The sequence below is a fragment of the Terrapene carolina genome, unplaced genomic scaffold, assembly GCF_002925995.2.
Source record: "Terrapene carolina triunguis isolate 2854851 unplaced genomic scaffold, T_m_triunguis-2.0 Scaffold69, whole genome shotgun sequence".
NCBI lineage: Eukaryota > Metazoa > Chordata > Testudines > Emydidae > Terrapene > Terrapene triunguis.
In genome coordinates, this window is record NW_020664420.1 from 61,461,041 (window position 1) to 61,480,848 (window position 19,808).

A 19,808-nucleotide genomic window follows, 5' to 3' on the forward strand; every position below is an offset into this window, starting at 1 on the left:
TTTAGTTTCATTATTTGATAACTAATAAACACAGCCAAACTTAATTTTACCAAAATATTTTTATTGGTGCTTATAGTGAAAGTACATATCCGGTCATGTCGTTTAGTCACTAATGTTACATCATGCACCTCTCATGCTTCAAGCATTCTATAATCAGGGCCTTGTGTATAATTTCCTTTGCACTCAGTTTTACCACTGCTCTGCCTGAAAATAGTCTCATCCTGAAGACATATAAATGACTGTATTACCCTAATTTTTAAATTCTATAGATTTTTTTTTTTTAATGTATGCTGCTAGCCTTCATTCTCTGTCATACTTCTTTCTAGATGTACTTGCTAGACATTCATTTTGATGTAGGCTTTTTCTAAATGTAACTTCTAAAACACTTTCTTTTCACAGCAAACTTTTATACTCATTTCCAGGATGGGGCTTAGGGGGTGTGACAACCCTCGAACAGGTTAGTTTTGATCGTTCATTGGTTTGTAAAAGGTAAATGTAGAACAGCAGTCAGTGTTGTTTAACATTCTTGTACAGTGCTACAGGTGCATATTGTGTACAGAGAGTATAGATAATATCCCTGCTCGGAGAAGCATACAATCTAGAGGACAAGCCCTGTAAATCCTTACTAGCTCACATAGCTTTCTTAACTGGTTACTCCACTGAGTAAGGACTACTTCGGTGACTTAAGTTTTTAGGGTATTGGTGTACCGTAGGTCAGCTTATTTATGTTGCCAGTTACTTCTGAAATTCGTTGTTGTTTTTTTTAAATCGGGGGGAAGGGGAGAAATCAAACTTTTGCCAAAATGAAAAGAACAACTCCAAAAAAAACCCAAAAAACCAGCGGGCTATTACAAACAAAATAAAAACAAACTAAAAGTATGATACCAGACGGTATTCTATAACATCGGCTGCTCAAGCTTCTGCGAACAATTTTAATTTCATATACATTTATTTTTAGTGCAACATGTTCAATCTCACTTTGATGCTTTAGAATGGTCAAATGCTCAATTATAGATTAAAATAAGTGAATTGATATGTGGTAGGAAACGAAGTGCAAGATTTATTAAGTACTTGACTATAAGGTTAAACCATTCATTTTAGACCTAAATTTACTTGAATGTCATACATATCGGGTGTTAACTTGCTGTACCTGTAACATATTGGTATAGGAAAAGCTTATGGACCATGAAGTAGGTTACACAGAACTTGACATAGCATGTTCCAGCTAAGTTTGCAAAATTAAGCACTCAAGTCAGGAAATGAGATCCACGTGCATATTTTATACTGTACAGATTTTAGTTACGTATCACAAACACACACATTGTGTAAGACTGCCTCCCTTACATAGTGCACAAGTTGGACAGTGAACGAAGAACCGATGTGAAATTTACTAGACTTATTTGAACATATTTAAGGGGAAACATTTATCTAGTACAGTTACTTACCAAAAATCTTTTTTTTTTTTTTCTAGGAAAGTTTTTAATTGCTTAAATTTATTTCTTAAATTATTTTTATGCTAAATTAATGCATTCCCTTCCATTGGTTGCACATCCATGGACTTCCTCCTACTTCACTACACATTGTTGCTCCTGTGCACTGAAGGCTGAATTGCTCAGAATTATACTGAAATTAGGTCAAATCCAGTGACTCAGTAGTTTTATTCTTAATTTATGTTGTGTAATTTCAAACATAAGTTTTTGGTTAGAATGGAGCAGAATCCCTGCCTAATTTGCTAAGAAGAAATATCTCATTTGCTTTGCAAATTCAACCTGTTCAGTGAATGAAGCAGTGATGTTGTAATAAGATGTCATGTAGTTAAAGAATATATTAATGCATTCAGCAGAACTTATTTTTTAATAGGAAAAATACAAACGAATGGAGAGGAATCTGTTTAATTTCTCTCTCATCATTTAACTATCTTTTACAGGCACCAGCAGTAGATGTAGTTGCAATAGGTCTCGTGTCTGGTCATATCATTGTGCACAACATTAAGTTTGATGAAACACTGATGAAATTTCAGCAAGACTGGGGTCCCATCACAGCAATATCTTTCCGTACAGGTAAATTCTAGCAGTTTGATTAGTCGTATATGCAGATCAAATTAAAACAGTAATATTAATTGAAAAGTAGAAAAATTAAACATATTTTTAAGGTATTGTAGGCACAAAACTTGGTTTTGTGTCTTGGGTTTTTTAAAGTTTACAACGGCTAAAAGTAATAAACTTGTGATATTTTCTTATATAGTTGGAAAAATTGCAAATCTTGCAGGGGAATGTTTAAAATCTGTATACGGCAACATTTTACTATTTCATAAATAGGAAATAACATTCACTCAAAACAGATCAGCCTAGTAGTAGGGGTCAGAGTATTCTGCAGTACAGCAGATTTGGCTCTTGCTGCAGAATTGTGTTCTGAGATGTGTAGGCAGCACCTATTCCTGTCATTCATCTAACTCTGAAATCTAAAGATATAGCCAGTTAAATATCCACTGTGGGGTTTTGTGAATCTTCCTCTGAAGCATCTGGTACTGGCCATTGTCAGACCAAGATACTAAACTAAATATACCTGGTCTGATCTGATATTGCATATCATCTGGTCCTATTACTGATGGTGCTGTTCCATTCTCTCTCTCAAAAATTAGATCACTATGATAAATGATTGCTTTAATTTTATGTTCTATTTAGGAATGAATTTTTTCCTCTGATTGTAATCTTTGAGAGAGATTTGCTTACATGAACTTTGAAAAGTTAAAATGATTGAAAGCTATAAGCAATGTATAGTAAAAAAAAAATTTTGGTTTTGGATTCTCCCCTCCCCCCCCTTCATTTTGTGATCAGATGGTCATCCAGTCATGGCAGCTGGAAGTCCTATTGGACACATTGCACTGTGGGATCTGGAAGAGAAGAAACTAATTAGTCAAATGCGAAATGCCCATTCCACAGCAATAGCTGGTATGTCATTTGTCCAGGGAGAGCCACTTCTTGTTACTAATGGTGCTGATAATGCTATAAAGGTAAGCTTTTTTTTTTCTGCTACTACCGTTGTGGTAAATTTATTTTTTTCCAGTGGTCCTCCAAAGTATGAATACTTGTGTAGACTGAGGTAGCTCTTTTCAGTTGCATCAGCATGTACAGTAAAACCAAAGTTACTGAACATGACAGGTTATTGTTTCTAACTACGTTATACCAATCTATTTTTTCAATAGGAGTTACTGTTATGTCTACTGATGTTCCATTTCTTTGCATTTCTTGAGCAGATATGGATCTTTGATGGCCCTGGAGGTGGTGGTCGTTTGTTGAGGTGCCGTATGGGACATAGTGCTCCTCCAACAAAAATCAGATACCATGGGCAAAATGGACAACAAATTCTTAGCGCAGGTAGAAATCCTCTGAACTTCTCAAATGTACCCATTTTGTTCTGCGCTGTTAAATAAACTTTTCAGCTTATTGGCTAGTGATAAGAGATATAACTAGCAATGTCTTTAATTTCATTTTGACAATGCATTGCAAATTACTGTATTTAATCATTTAGGTACATTAAGCGTACTGAGTAATTCTTTGAGTGATTGCACATGTGCATTCCATGCGTGGTGTCTGCACCTAGTGCTCGGTTGTTTGTAAACTTTCCTTCAGCTGTACCTGTTGGGTGGCTTGTACTCCCTCTGCTGCCATGCACCATTGTATAAAGGGCAGAGTGGCTCCTAGTCCCACTCAGTTCCTTCTGAGCACCCGTGACAGTCATCAGAACCCTTGTTCATTACCAGAACAGTTCTTTCTCAGCTTTGTGTATGATGATGTATATAATAGAGCTAGTCTGGTAGTTAGTATAGCTGTAGGATTTTGATGTTTAAAAAAACCCCCAGTTTTCCCCTCCGCCCCCCGCTTCAGGGTTCTGCTGATGGCACCAAGGTATGCCCTAGTCACTGGGCTTCAAGCACTGTGCTTCTTGCTCAAGGCCTGTGCTAGCGAGCAACTCTCACTATAGTTACCTGAGGTGCCTGGCTAAAGCAGATTTAAAAGACTGGTGCCAGATTTGCAGGGAATTCAAGCCTAGAATGAAGAAGCATAGGGAGGCTAGGGTGAAATTCCTGCTGTTGGAGTTGGCAATCAGGCCACCATCGAAGCTGGCCCGGTCTTACTTGGTGCTGAGTACTGCAGCTTCAGTGAGAAGTGCACCTCCAGCATTATTGGAATCTGGTCACCAATCTCTCATGCCTGTGCTAAGAAAGAAGACTTCCAAAGAGGCTCAGAGCAGGGGAAGATATCTACCCTTAAAGTCTGGTAAGAGGGGTGAGAACATGTTGAATTGAGTGCATCTGAAACCTAAGCACTCCTCTCCCAAATCAGTGCTCTAGTCAGCACAGTTGGTTTCAGTGTTGCACCGTCAGCTTCATTGTCACCATAAGAAGATACCACCTCAGTGCCAACTACCCTGGAGGCGCTTGAGGCAGCAAGAAATTTGCTCTGCCTCTTGGTACTGGTGTCTCCATTGGTACAGGACTGGGGTCCCTCGGCACCATTGTCCCATCCATTACCATCTCCAGCAGGCCAACCTGCGATACCGAAGTTGCCTACTTCCTAGTCAGTCCATTCGTACCCTGCAAGGGGAACCTTGCAATGATGATGACGCTCCATCTATCACCAGGTTCTCAGTACTGGTCCCTGTTATTGACTGGATGAGCAACTTAGAGATGGGATTTTATGTCTCACAAGCCTGCAGCTGGACCTGTCAGTCCCCTCGGGGATCCTCTCTCCCTGCCTACCATTGAGACCCCACAATGGGAGTTGCCAAGAAAATGTGGCTAGGTCACTGGGGTCTAGCCTTGTACCAGTAGCCATTTTGGGACGCTTTGGGGTTTCCCCAGTTTCCAGATCTCCCCCCTCACTGTGCCTATTCAGTGCCCTGGGGACAGGGTTGCGCATCATCTGGGGACAGCCTGCGCACTGGTCTGCTCTGTCTGCAGGGTCCAGTTCCAGGACCAGAACCAAACATCAGGAAGAGGTCCTAGAAGCCAGGAACAGCCTGTAGGAGAGCTTCAATCTCCTCACTCTTGGCTTTCTCTTCATCCTATTCAGATGATGAGGTTTCTCTGGATGACTTTAAAGTCTGAGGAGTTGTGAAAGAGTGGCTGCAGACTTGGGCATGCAGGTCAGGGAGTTCTCCTATAACTTGATTGACATGTTATCAACTGTCGGTCCCTCCAAGTGGCTCTGCCAATTAATGAGGCAATACTATAGCCTATAAAGCCTCCATGGCAGATCCCGTTATCGTTGCCTCCCACTTCAAAGAGAAAATACTATGTGCCCACCCAATGTTTTGAGTACCTTTATACACACCCACCTCTGGGGTCATTAGTCATGGCAGCTAATGAGAATAGGTGACAAAGACATCAGACTGCTGCCCCCAAATCAAAGGACACAAAGAGAGTGGACTTATTTGGCAAAAAGATTTATTCCATGGAGGGTTTGCAGCTGTGTATTGCTAACCAACAGGCTCTGCTGGGGTGGTACAGTTTTAATTTATGGGGCTCCATGTAGAAATTCGGAGACCTACTTCTGGAGATGGCTAGGCAGGAGTTCTTTTCTCTGGTCAGTGAGGGCAAATTAGTCGCAAGAACATCACTGCAGCTAGGACCATGGATTTTGCGGTTGCCAAGTAAAAATTCTCCTGGTTAGTCTTCTGATGTCCCCTATGAAGTCCAGAATACTATTTGGGACTTGCCATTTGAGGATACTTCTCTGTTCTCAGACCAGATGGACAGAGTGTTCCATGGCTTAAGGACTCTAGAGCCACCTTAAAGTCCTTGGGTTTGTACATAGTGCTTTCTGACTGGGGGAAGATCTCAACATTGAGAGACACTGATTTCCCTGCCCCCTTCTTCCCCTCCCCCCCCCATCTGCTCAACGTGACCTGTCAAAAAAGAAGTCCAGGGGTTTTAGGTGCAAGCCTCGCCCTGCTGCTTCAGCTCCAGCTTGGGCCCTTTGGTACTTCCTGGATGTCTTAAGCAGTCGTTTTGATGGCCCTGTTGAGGTTGCCATGCCATTCTCCATCACTCCAAATCCATATTCCCCCACCTTTGCAAACAGTCTGTCTCACTTCTTCAGTGCTTGCTTCTGAACTACTTCGGACCTGTGGGTTTTGAACACTGTGGAGGTGGGATTTACTCTCCAGTTTGCTTCTACCCCTCCCTCACAACTTCCCTCCCTGCCCCCTTCAGGGACCACTCTCACAAGGAGCACCTCTTCCAGGAGGTACACTCTCCCCTTCAGTTGGAAGCTGCAGGGTAGGTTCCATGTGATCTCAGAGGGAAGGGGTTTCATTTCCACTATTTCCTCATCCCAAAAGCAAAAGGGGGGGAGGGAAAGAGGATCTCAGACCAATCTTAAACATGTGTCAATTCAACAAATTCTTGAAAAAGATAAAGTTCTTCAAGTAGTATTCCTATGGGTACTTCACTCTAAGTGCACTTGCACCCCAGGCGCCTTTGATTGGAGATTTCTCATAGCAATGTCCATTTAGCCCACACGTGTGTTACCCAGCCTTGTGTTTTGTGCCATTGTTACATAGCACTGTGTGGGCAAACCGCCCTCAGTTCCTTCTCAACCACCTCAGCCTGAGATTGAGCCTTTGTAGTTGTCCATGTTGAGTTTTAGCTCAACTGTGTCCCCTTAGCTCTTTTTGTAGTTGGTTTATTATAGTTAAGGCTACGTTTTAGTCACAGGTATTTTTAGTAAAAATCATGGACAGGTTATGGGCAGTAAACAAAACTTAACGACCCGTGACCTGTACATGACTTTTACTATATACCCCTGACTAAAACTTGAGGGGGAGGGCGGCGCACGGCCCAGGATCCCCACCGGTGCTGGGTGGGGGGGTGGCAGGGCTGGCAGGCTCCCTACCTGGCTCTTCCTCCGGGGCTCCCCGGAAGCAGCGACATCCCCCTTGCTCAGCTGCTGGCACAGCGCCCATTGGTCGCGGTTCTCGGCAAATGGGAGTTGTGAAGCCAGCGCTCTGAGTAGAGGCACGGGACAGCGTGAGGCGGGTTTTAGGCAGTACTTACCTGGGGGGCGCCCCGGAAGCGGCACCATCCCCCTCGCTGAGCTGCAGGCACTGCCCCCGCAGCTACCATTGGCCTCGGTTCCAGGCGAATCGGAGCTGCGAAGCCAGCGCTCTGGGCAGAGGCAGTGTGCAGAGCTGCCTGGCCATGCCTCCACCTAGCAGCTGAGCGAGGGGGATGTCACTGCTTCTGGGGAGCCCACCACCCAGAGCCCGCCTCACCCCGTCCTGTGCCCCAACCCCCTGCCCCCTCCCAAACCCAAACTCTACCGCTGCTGGGGGCGGGGTGGCCCAAGATTGCCCCAGCAGCAGCCGGTGCGTCTGGTGCAGGGGCTGCCTGAGCTGCCCCTGAGCCAGGCATACCAGCTGCTGCAGAGGTCATGGAAAGTCACGGAATCCGTGACTTCTGTGACAAATCCACAACCTTAATTATAGTTAGTAAGTAGTAGTAGTTTTAGTTTAGAAAAAATATAGCTAGCTAGCTAGTTTCTCCCCTCCTGGGCATTTTACTTTACTGGGAGGGTAAGCCTGGTTTTCTGAGTTTCACACATTGCCTTTTGTGCCAGGAGGCAGTCCCAGTGAGTGATGGGCACTCCCTGTGCATCTGTTGCCTTGGGGAAATCTCACATTTCCCAAAAGTGCAAATTTCTGTCTGGCATTAAAATTTAGGGTCAGAAAAAAAACAGGGAGCTCAAACTTGGACACTTCATGATGGAGAGTTCGCAGCACCTGGCTTCTGACCCAGGCCAGGGGACCTCCCTGTACCCTGTCTCCAAATAAGTCTGGTGCCTCCGAGCCACACTCCTTGAGGGTATCTAAGAGGAAGACCCAAGATTCTTCCCATAAGATTCCCAAAGACTGTCCCTTGAGTTCTCCAGGTTGGGATTCTCCCTTTAAGAAGTTGTGGTCTCTGACTCCAGCCACTTTGGCACCCATTGCTCTCCAACCTGGTATGAGTCTGCTAGTTCTTCAGGTACCAAGGGCACTGTTAGACCTAAAGACTCTAAAGTCTGGGGCTCAGACAGGTCATTGGTCTGTGGGGAATCTTTCAAGCACTTATGTCTTGGTGCAGAGGGACTGGGCTCCCCGCCCCAGACTCCTGTCATACAACCCTGGCTTTCTTAATACAAGCCGTCCTGCACATAACCTTCCTAAGTTCCATATACACCCCTGCTCTTCCCAACCCCAAAATTGCCACTGAATCCCCACTTACTCGACTTCCTCCCCTGCTCCCGAAATAACCTTCTCCTGTAATGCCCATCCCCCTGCCTTGTATGGTCCCCACCCCATGCAGCCTTGCTTTCGCTCATCTCTGCTCCTTCTTTTTATCTTTTTTTTTTCCCCCCGGCTGGCAGAATTGGTTTGGTTGATTTGTGTACCTTAACTGTGTTTTGATGCCTTAGCCTGTTTTGGTTTCTTTAAAGATTAGCTTTTATTCATTTCCTGGGTTTGTAACACTTGTTTTGGGATAACTGTAAACTTGTGGGGTTTTTTGGTTTTTTTTACTCATAAATTTGTGCTTTTAACCCTAACTCCAGGTTGTTTTGTTTTGTTGTCTGTGTTTATTGTATATCAAGATTTGGACATAAACTGCTTGACTATTCCTGTAGCATTCTGGTTTATCATTGTTCAAATGTCTGTTTTTGATCTTTGTGACTTGGGCATAAGCTGATATTGTTATGGATAGGTATTTAGTTTTCTTTTTCTTAATATTCCATCAGGTCAGGATGGAACCTTGCAGTCTTTTTCCACAGTGCATGAAAGGTTCAATAAAAGTTTAGGACGTGGTAAGTAGTACAACGAATGTACAAATGAGAGGAATAAAACATTTTTTAATTATGTAAAAATATAGTATTAAAAATGACATGACTTTGTACTTTCCTACTTGTACAAGTACCAAAGCATATCCTGTAGGGCACGGTGAGCTTCAGGGCACATTTTACATACAGCACATGTGACTGAAGTGTCTTTGTGTGGTAGTATAGTTAAACACTTTAATTAGAATTAATTTGCTAAAGGCTGACTTTTTAGAACTATATCATTCTACTATGGGAAATAATTCCCTGTTTTTTTAATATGAATTATTTTGTATTAGTGGAGTATAGAATAGTAGGCATTTTTTCTGTTTTAATTTTTTACATATTTAATATTAAACTTTCTCTCTTCCCCCTCACCCTTTAGATTGTATCTCTTAAATCTGGCTGTCCACTTCCTCTTCTCACTTTCCAACAACACCTCGCAGCTGGTTGGGTGGCTTTCAAGCATATTTTTTCCCTGGTGGGACTACATTTTGGGAGTATGTTGTGTTCTTTATTTAGCCTCTTAACAAAAATAATCTTGAAAGTAACCTCTGCTGCATCTGAGGAACTTGCTTTTCCACTAATTGAAATGATATAATGGGGTTACAGATGTGCATAGATAAAAATAATTGTAAAAGTGGTCCTCTGGTGATGTCATAAATTTGTTTTCTGGGGAATTTGTAATACTTGTGATATCTAAGAACATTAATAAGCTAAGCCTTACAACATCCTGAGAAACGTGAAGTATTCTCCAAATTTTACCTAAGAGGAACTGAAGTTCAAAGATTAAGACTTTGCTACTCTCTCACAGGAAATTCAGATTTCTTGACTCCAACTCTTTTGTGTTAATCACTAGATTGTATTTCCTACTCTATTATAAAAATAGTATATGACATTTCTGAAAAGATCTAAGATACCTATCACACAGAAATGGCATTTAAAAAAAGTTAGTTGCAAAGTCAAGCACTCAAAAGTTAGGAAATGCCAGAATTAAGCTTGCTTGTGTAATGTTTGTTTGGTCCCCTTTTGTATATGTATTATGATACCCGATCGCATGCTATATTTCTCCACAGTACCTCTGCCTCATTAAATGCACAGAATGGATGGCGCTTACTGAATGAGCTTCAATTCCATATTTTGTTTTCTCCTCACTGAATATGTGACCTTCGGCCTTATTTACTGCAGACTATTCAAACTCTGCTCTGAAGACAGAAGTGTTAATTTCCTCAAAGACTTTTCTGTGGTGCTCATCCCTATAGTATCTGGGTGTTTCACAAACATGAATCAATTTTCATAGCTCCCCTGGGAGGTGAGGGGGTGGCATTATTCCCTTACAGATGAGGAACTGACGCACAGAGATAGTGAGATCAAAAGCATCCACTAATTTTGAGATTCCTAGGCATGATATTTCAGCACATATATATTTAAAGCTCAGTTCCCATTGACTTCAGTTACAGCTGTGTGTGTTGAGCTCCAGGGTCTCAAGACAGACTCCCAGGAACACATAGTGACCACCTGTAAAAAGTTTGGTTTATGTGGCTTGTCCAGTATGATACAGACTCTGTGACAGAGGCAGGGATAGAATCAGTTTTTCCAGGGAAGCATTCAACTGCCTTAATTATGAGACTGTCCTTTCTTTTCCTGAAGTTTCCTGCCTCCTTTACTGCACATCTTTCAACTACAGCCACTGCAACAAAGAGTACAGGATTGCTACAGAACACATCTTCATTCACTACACAAACCTGATTCATTGCCAGAGCACTATCCATCTGGTACACTGAATGATAAATAGTATGTGATCATGTCATTAAAGACTGTATTCTAATGCATATTCACACAGATGTTTAATTATTTCCTAACTTTCCACTGCTTGACTCTGCAACCTTTCATGCTGTTTTAATGTAGGTTTTTTGCATGTAATCTACTGGCTTTTTAAAAAGCAAACTAGAAAAAAATTAGAAATGCTAACACATGAAATCATACTGATCCCTGCATGGTTCAACAACAGGATTTGGACCTTTAGATCAACAGCACAGATCTCTGCCACCTGAGTGAATGGAGTAATTGATTATATTGGCTGGTCTACCATTACTAAGGGGTTTGGGGTACGCTTTGCCAGTGGGTTTCAGAGATTTACTGACAGGGAGGAATATTGAGGCTTGTGAATCTTGCGTTCAATTCCAGGTTCTGGAGTGGAGATTGCAGTAGTAGAGAGCCTTTTGTCCCCGGTCCCCCAGGAAGCCTGACCACACAACCCTCTCCATGGCTCCCAGTTCCAGTTGCTTTCGCTTTCTCCCCTCTTCCCTGCCGCCAGCTCCTTGTCCTAGTATACTTCATCTGTCCCCACCACTAGTCCAGCTCTTGTTCCCTCTGCACTGGAGTCGGGCTGCTACTTCATGCTGTTTGTGGGCTCCAGCAGGGAGATCATCAAGAGCACAGGAGAGAGAAGCTCTCTGCTCTTGGTTCCAGTGCCTGCTGCCACAGCAGCTTCTGGCTGCTGAAAGGAGCAATTGGAGGGAAAGTCCTGATTCAGCCGTTTTGCCATGGGCTGGAGCGTGCCCAATACAGACTCTCTCTTCTGAGAGTTTAGGTGCCAAACTCTTAGAAGTTGCTACTGAGCATGTGTGAATTATTTTTTCAAAGGCTTATAACTTGGCCAAATTTGGTGAGATTTTTACCAGGAACAGCAAAAGGCGCATCCCAAACACAAGAATGGTCTGACCCAGTATGACCAATGGTCCATCTAGCACAATATTGTGTCTTCCAACAGTGGCTGGTGCCAGATGTTTCAGTGAGAATGAACAGAACAGGGCAATTTCTTGAGTGATCCATCTCCTGTCATCCAGTCCCAGCTTCTAGCAACCAGAGGTCTAGGGACATCCAGAGCATGGGATTGTGTCCTTGACACCAGGGTAACAGCCCCCCTGCATGCTAAATTTCAAGTCCTGATTCCAAAGCATGGAGGAACTGGAGCTTCTCAGCAAAATGATTGGAGGAATTTTTTAACATGGGCAAAACAATTTTTTCCTCTAATCTCAATCTCCGAAATGGCTGAATGGTTTGTGCTGAAACTTTCCCAAACTGTTCCATCAGAGGCGGGCATTCAGTATGAAAAATCTTACCCTGAGCAGTTAGTGTGGCAGAATTTAAGCAACTGAAAACAAGGTCTTTATAGTGGGAAGTGCTGGACAACCTTATAAGCAGTGCTATGAGTTTTATCTATTAGACTTTAATGTTAAAAGTTTTAATTTATACATTTTAGAAATGTTTTTTAAACAAAAGATTAATGTATTCTATATTTTTACTGTGACCTTTACATTTAGTAGATTGTCTATACCTTAAGGAAAATTTGTGGCTGCATATATTTTTAACTGACTGAGAGTTGCTGACATTTTTCTGGTATTTTAAAGGTTCTATAAACAAAAAGAAATCAAAAAGGAAAGGTCTTCAGTATGATACAATGGCTCTTCCACCTATTACTGCATTTGCAACAGGTAGGTAATATTTTATGTCATATGTAGGAGAGGAGTCGTCCCTCTGCTCACAGTAACCTGCTTCTTCATTTTTACATTTTTGGTAACATATTCATAAATTTACTAATTTATCAGAAACCCTAATTAATCTTTTTGAGGAGATATATTAGAATGGTACAACTCTTTATATACTGAACTGTGACTAGCTGGGTAAAAAGGTGGCATTTTTATATAAACTGTTCCCTCTGAGTACTCTCATTAGAGCTTCAGACTCAATACGGGTGTCTAAGAGTGAACTGGATTTTACTCTGGCTCATGCATCATCGGAGATTTCACTAAATTTTGATTGCAGGATCTTTATTGTTGGTGATACACAAGTCAGAAACACCTTAACTTTCTTTATATTTTCACGACTGAGTTTATAGGATTAGCTGACAGGGGGACCAGCTGGGAGAAATTGCTAGTGAAAGGAAATAGCTATTTGTGATTAACACGTGTTCATGGCATAGTTAAATTCTTACTGTTACTAATGTGTGTATCCTGCATTGTCAGTAAAATTGTATGTAGATGAACGTATGCAGAGAAATATTTCATTATTTTTTGATAGTGCCTACAATATGATGATTCTCAAACTGGATTTTTTGTTTGTCATGTTAATACATTGGAAGGATTTTCTCCTTAAGATTAAGGCCCCAAAAACTCATCCTCTTGCACCAGAAGCAAAAGCAATTGTAGTTGCAATTTCATTTTAACAATGTCAACACATTAATAGCCTACATATTGTAAAAACAAATGTTCAATTATAATTTGTGTAATTTTAAAGCTTACATTTTGGGTGTTCATATATTACAGGGGTCGGCAACCTTTGAGAAGTGGTGTGCCAAGTCTTCATTAATTTAAGGTTTCGCGTGCCAGTAATACATTTTACATTTACAGGGGCCGGCAGACGGAACCCCAGACCGGCAGCAGGGGTTCCGTTCATCCAGGCAGGCAGCGGCAGCCGGGACCCCGGCTGGCAGCAGAGTGCCACTAAAAATCAGGTTGCCGACCCCTGGTATATTGCATAACACACACACACACCTGGTTTGGCTCTTTCAATAGTAATTGTTACTCATTGTTTCTGTAATTGCTATCATAGGGCTATATTCAATGTCCTTAAGTTCCATAAACTTGTTGGCCATTGGTGCAGGTCTTTCAAGGGTGTTAAAATATTTAAAATTCATCTGATGTGGAATGTGCTCTAGTGGATAAAGTTACTGGAGTGGGAGCCAGGAGACCTGAGATCTATTCCTAGCATGGTTATTGACCTACTGTGTGACCCTGGGCAAATCACTTCACCTCTCGATACTTCTGTTTCCCTTCCTGTGCATTTTTCTTGTCTATTTTGGTTATATTGTTTGACTATACTTGCGGTTCGTTATTTAAAATGTTCCAGACTAAATAACTGAACTTAGCCAAATTTATTGTCTAGAGACAAAGCAGTACAATACAAAAAGGAGACATGTGTACCCTCCTTCCAGAAGCAGATTTTTGCAGCATATTCACCTTACACAGAAGGTGTGCTTCAAAGATAGCATTTCAGATAGTAGTATTTATAGTATGACTTGACAAGTTACAAAACTTCACACATCACTTAAACTCTAAGTTTAACCTATTAGTTTGTGCTAGCTTTGTCCTTGGTTCCTCTTACAATTGCCCTTATTTTGTTTTGAATACTACATTCCAAGTGTTAAGTTTAGGCCTTAATATAGGTTGTCAATTTCAATTTTATTTTAAATAGGTCTATTTTTTTTAAAATGAACTTGTATTTAATTTAAATAAAGTTGGAATTTTAATTTTTTAAATTTATTTTTATCCACACCGCTGTACCTACTTCCTAACTGAACTTGGTACAAAGTATTTATGCATTTTTGCTTTGACAGATTTCCTATTTTTCTAATGCCAAAGCTGACTTCAGCTTTGCAAAGTGTTGTGGGGTGCTTGACATGGGTCAACAGAATTGTGGGAAGAGCAGACTACATTCAGCTAACATAATTTCCCAACACCAATACATATCATACATATTATATTAATACCATGCACATAATATCTATTAATGTGATGTATACTATGCCCAACATATATGTATTGGATAACCGTTATAAGCTCTTTGGGACAGTGGTGGCCTCATACTATGTGTTTTGTACAGCATCTTTCGCAGTTTGGCTTTGATCTCAGTTGGGGTCTCTAGGTGCTACTGCAATAGAGAAAATTAATAATAAAATCAAATTGATGAACTTTCACGTCTTGTTTTTGAGAGAATATAGGGATGAGATGCCTACAGACAATGCACCCTTACCTTGTTGGTGGGCAAAATGAAAATCTTATCCTCCAGTGAGTTATAGATATTTTTTTAAAATATTACTGGTTAAATTAAAAAGTGCAAACCACTATCGTATTAAACGTTTGGGGGGGATGTATTATAGAAATTTGTACCTCCAGTTTTCCTGTTCATGTTCATGTCCAGTCCAGTTAGGTAGGGACAGAAAGTTACTGTCTGACTCAGCCTACTTGGAAATAAGGTGGTAGTCTTGTTCCATTTCCTGGTGAACAAATATCCATGATACACAAATGACCACAACAGTTGGCTTTAATTGGGTCCTTTGGTAGTCTAAGGCTATGTCTACACTACTGTGGTAAGTCTACCTAAGTTACACTACTGTAGCTGGAGTCAATGTAGCTTAGGTTGACTTACTGCGGTGTCTACACCGCGCTGAGTCGACTTACCTTAGTCCTCTTGTTCTCTTGGGTACCGGAGTCTACTGGAGAGTGCTCTGCAGTAGATTTCAATCTCCAGGGCTTTTAACTAGCAGTTTTCGGAAGCATGAATTTCACTTGGCTTTTCTTTTATTTCAGTGTACAAAGTTGTGCAGACTTTTATTGTTCAGTTAAGCCTAGTAAAAGGGTTCAGCAATGTGGATAAAAATCTATTTAAAAAATTAAAATTCAATTTTTTATTTAAATTAAATATAGGTTGGTTTGTTGTTTTTTTTAAATAGATCCATTTAAAATTAAATTGAAATTGACAACCTATATTAAGGCCTAACTTCTTATAATCTATTAATTATTTAGATTGAAATACAAAAAACAATATAAAGCAGTACATGTTTGCTGCTAAGTTTTAAAGAAATTGAAACTACTGAACTGGTGGAAGTTACTTGCTAAGTGTCTGGAACCAGAGTTTGTTCAAGTGCTAACCAGTTTTTGACAGCAGTAACCTTGTCTGCAGGTGAAAAGAGAATATTTTCTTCATTTTGGTTTATTCAACTAGTTCAGTTTGATGGTTCATTCAAAGTTAAGAAACCAGTTGGGAGTTGAAAAAGCAGGAAAGCTTGGATTGTTTTTTGTTTGTTTTGTTTTTCTCTTCAAAGGTATGAATAAAAACTTGCTGTGAGAGGTTGAAATCTACTAGTTCTAAAATCTTGAAGGATGTAGTGATCAGAAACAATCAGCTCAATTAATTAAATACAACAGATACTTACTTTTGTTTAATAAATCAGTTTTAAATGCAAAACATGTTTTGATAACTTTTTAAAATGTATCCACCCTGGTGTACAGAATGCTCACAAATATAGATTGTGGCAACTTATATCCTAGTGGTGAGAATGTAGCTTCCTTATGTGGTTCAGGTTTATTAAAATCTCCAAAAATATTTTAAAATGTTTTTTAACAATGTTTACTCTAGCGTTTTTTTTAACTTAGCCTTTTGTCTAGTTAATGAAAATATAAAATTGCAATGGCTTTTGGAACTAATTTTATAAATTGTGATGTAAGAATCTCTCTGACTTCAGAATGTCAGTTTCTAGAGTAACAGTTTGGATTGTATTACAGAGATAGCACGTCAGAATGACTGGGATGGGATCATTGCTTGCCATCAAGGTTATATAACTTGTACAACCTGGAACTACCAGAAAACTTCCATGGGAGCCCATAAACTGAAACCAAAAGCATTCAGCAAAAACAAGCCTCTTGATGTATATGCAACAGTAAGTTTGGTTTTGGGGTAATCTTATTTCTTCAATATTGTGGCATGGCTGCTAATTTGCTATCCAGTTGCACAGAAACTGAATACTTAAAACCAAGAAGTATTTGGTAAAGATCTAAATAAGCCTTGCAAAATTCTACTTATCAGCTACATTGGGGTTAATAATTTTTTATAAGTGAGTAAAATAATAAAGTAAATGCTGACTATTTCAATCTTATTGATCTTGAAACTCCAAGTTATCTAAAATTGTCTCCTGAATTAGAAATACATGGGGGAGGAAAACAAATTTTAGTTTTATGAGCTCCAATTATTTGAAGATTTGTAGTTTCTCCATAGACATTTAAATAGTCAAGGTGTACCTTTGTTCCTCTCACTTTCATCTTTGTTTATGGTGGGAGAGAAGATTTTGTTCCCGGGCTGGTAAACTGTCGTGACAGTTTTGTATGGGTATGTTAAGCAATATTTTCTCAAGATTAACACCTTTGAAAATGATAGGTACAGTAACTCTTCGCTTAACGTTGTAGTTATGTTCCTGAAAAATGCGACTTTAAGCAAAACAATGTTAAGCGAATCCAATTTCCCCATAAGAATTAATGTAAATGGGGGCGGGGTTAGGTTCCAGGGAAATTTTTTTCACCAGACAAAAAACTATATATTCTATAGATATACACACAGTATACGTTTTAAATAAACAATTTAATACTGTTCACAGCTATGATGATTGTGAAGCTTGGTTGAGGTGGTGAAGTTAGAGGGTAGAAGAGGGAGGGATATTTCCCAGGGAATGCCTTGCTGCTAAATGATGAATTAGCACTCGGCTGAGCCCTCAAGGGTTAACACGTTGTTGTTGTAACCTCTCACACAAGGCAGCAGGAACACGAGGGAGGGGAGACAGCATAGCAGACAGAGACAGACCCACACCTTGTGTGTGGGGGAGAGAGAGAGGGAGATGCACACTGCCCCTTTAAGTAAGCTGACCCACTCTTAAGTGCATTGTCTTTTTAAGTGGATCAGGAAGTTGAGACAACAGATGCTGCCCCAAGCTCTCTGTCTCTCTCCACCCGTGTCGCTTCCCTGCTCTATATGGAGAAGGGGTAAGTGGGGTGCAGGATCAGGGAGGAGGGGGACACCCTGACATTAGCCCTCTCCCCCTTCTACCTCCGCACAGCAAGCAGGAGTCTCTGGGAGCAGCTCCAAGGCAAAGGGCAGGAGCAGCACATGGCAGTGGGGGAAGGGGCAGCTGAACTGCTAATTGATAGCCTGCTGGGCGGCTGCAGCACAGGGAATTTAGGGGAACGGGGAGCTGATAGAGGGGTCCACCCTGGTTCCAAGCCCCCACCAGCTAGCTGCAACAGGCTGCTCTTCCTGCAAGCAGTGGACAAAGCAGGCGGCTGCTAAACGACATTAGAAGGGAGCACTGCAAAACTTTAAACAAGCATGTTCCCTAATTGATCAGCAGCGTAACAACATTAACCGGGACGACTTTAAGTGAGGAGATACTGTATGTTTCTAAGTTGCATGCAAAAAAAGTACATTGAAAGAATGTTAAGGGCGCAGAGTCAAGCACTCAAAAGTTGGGAAATGCCAGATTTAGGATTGCACATGTAATCTTAATTCTGCCTCCTTGATATCCAACCTGTGCATTGAATAAGTACATGTACTAAGTCTGGTTGGAGGGAGCCCTTCTCGATGCTCTGTAGTCTGAGCCTATCGGAGTTGGGGAAGCTTCTGCCCCATGTGGTGCCCCCAGAGGAGGAAAAGTGAGGCTGGTGTTGTGTGCCTGGTCCAGAGAAAAGTGTGGTTGGAGAGTAGAAGTGGGCCCCACTCCTTACTCCTCTTGCCTCCACTACTTTGGCAGCTCCCAGATGTTCCAGTATGGGTGGGTGTTGGGGAGTGTAGCTGCTGCTTGGGTAGAAGCATAAACCCATCTTAGAAGCTTCACATTAAATGTTGGCATCCTGCCAAAATAATAATTTCCCGAGGAACCCAAGTGAGAGAAGGAAAATGGTGATTCTTTCTTAAAACAATTTATATTGTGGCTACGTCTGAGTGGAATTTCATGGGACAAAGAAAAGGCACTTCTCTAGTTAATGGCATTCTCCCTGCCGAATTTCAAAGGTCTGCTGCAAACTATGGAAGTGTAAGGGCTTCTCAAAGAAAAGGTCTTAATCCTTTATAATGGAAAAAGTTAGGCAACCTCAACAGGGATTGCTGGTACTCCTTCTATAATGACTTCCCTGAACTTCGTTCAGAATAAATTTTTTATTTTCTGTTTTGTTTTCTCTTATGCAATATCACTGATCTCTGCCCCTAGTTAATTCTTTTCCATTTGGTGACAGGAATTTGATGGTAGTTTGAGGTAAATGCATATAATAGTTCTATCAGCAAGAATAGCAACCAAAATACAGAGTGCTTAGTACAAATGAGTGTGAAATCTTTTCCAATTGAATAAGTAAATATATTGCTAAGCAGCTAGTTCAGGCTTCTTTAGACATGGATAATTTAGACAAGAGAATTCTTTGTATATATTGAAGGGGTAATCAGTGGTCCATCAGGAAATTTACAAGTTATCCCATTATAGGAGAATAACTAGCTGACTATGGAATTTGGTGGTGGTACAGTGGGTATAACTATTAGACTGGATTGTGGGTCTTGGATTGTGTCTGTTCACACACATGTATCCAGACCCCTCTTTGTGATGTCTCTTCCTTCTTAAGTTCTGGGTTGAAAGATCTAAAATGTAAACTCTCATCTCTTTTCTGCATGCATCATGGTTGATTGTTTTCAGATACTGTTACTCCATTTCTAGCACCAAAGTACGGTGGCAGCAGACTTTGAAGTTAACTTCCCTAACATGTCCTTTTGTGCAATGGAGGGCTAATCATATAGATTTTATTTTTTAGGTTACACTGATCATATCATATCAGGCATTAAGATGCATGTGACTAATGATAAATGTTGTTTACAATTAGGTGGCTATGAGAATGTCACTAATTTGTTTATTTGTGTACTCTCATCTTCATTGCTTAGTCTTTCTGCCATGTGCTCATTTTTATCATAACTTCTCTCAAGAAAGCAAATATAGCTTTCCTTTCTGTGTGGGAGAAGATAAACCATCATTTATGTTCTTAATGTTAAAACCACAAGAGAATTGTAATATAGAGATTTTGAAGATTTTCCTTTCTCAATATGAGGTGCTTTGTAACTGCTGTAGATAGACAAGCACATTTACAATTAAACATATTTTTTCTTTGCTAATGAGCTATGCGTTTTATGTTCCTTTCTCATTTTTTTTTCTCCCTTTAAAGGTAGTTGACATTACTACATGTGGAAACTTTGCTGTAATTGGGCTTTCAACAGGACATGTAGATGTATACAACATGCAGTCTGGCATTCACCGAGGACATTATGGAAAAGAAAAAGGTGAACTTTTTTTTTTTTTTAATTACACCCTAA

At 40.6% G+C, this 19,808-nt stretch overlaps 1 protein-coding gene across 1 annotated transcript in view; it reads left to right on the forward strand.

Moving 5' to 3' along the window:
* Positions 1 to 19,808, forward strand: part of WDR36 (WD repeat domain 36) — a 50,238-nt gene that overhangs the window by 10,568 nt on the left and 19,862 nt on the right. Inside the window, exons 6-13 of the mRNA XM_026649198.2 lie at positions 400 to 457; positions 1,928 to 2,060; positions 2,838 to 3,013; positions 3,257 to 3,377; positions 8,778 to 8,843; positions 12,266 to 12,349; positions 16,199 to 16,353; positions 19,661 to 19,775. Of these exons, the coding sequence (XP_026504983.1) occupies positions 400 to 457; positions 1,928 to 2,060; positions 2,838 to 3,013; positions 3,257 to 3,377; positions 8,778 to 8,843; positions 12,266 to 12,349; positions 16,199 to 16,353; positions 19,661 to 19,775 (908 nt within the window). The remainder of the gene's footprint in view (positions 1 to 399; positions 458 to 1,927; positions 2,061 to 2,837; positions 3,014 to 3,256; positions 3,378 to 8,777; positions 8,844 to 12,265; positions 12,350 to 16,198; positions 16,354 to 19,660; positions 19,776 to 19,808) is intronic.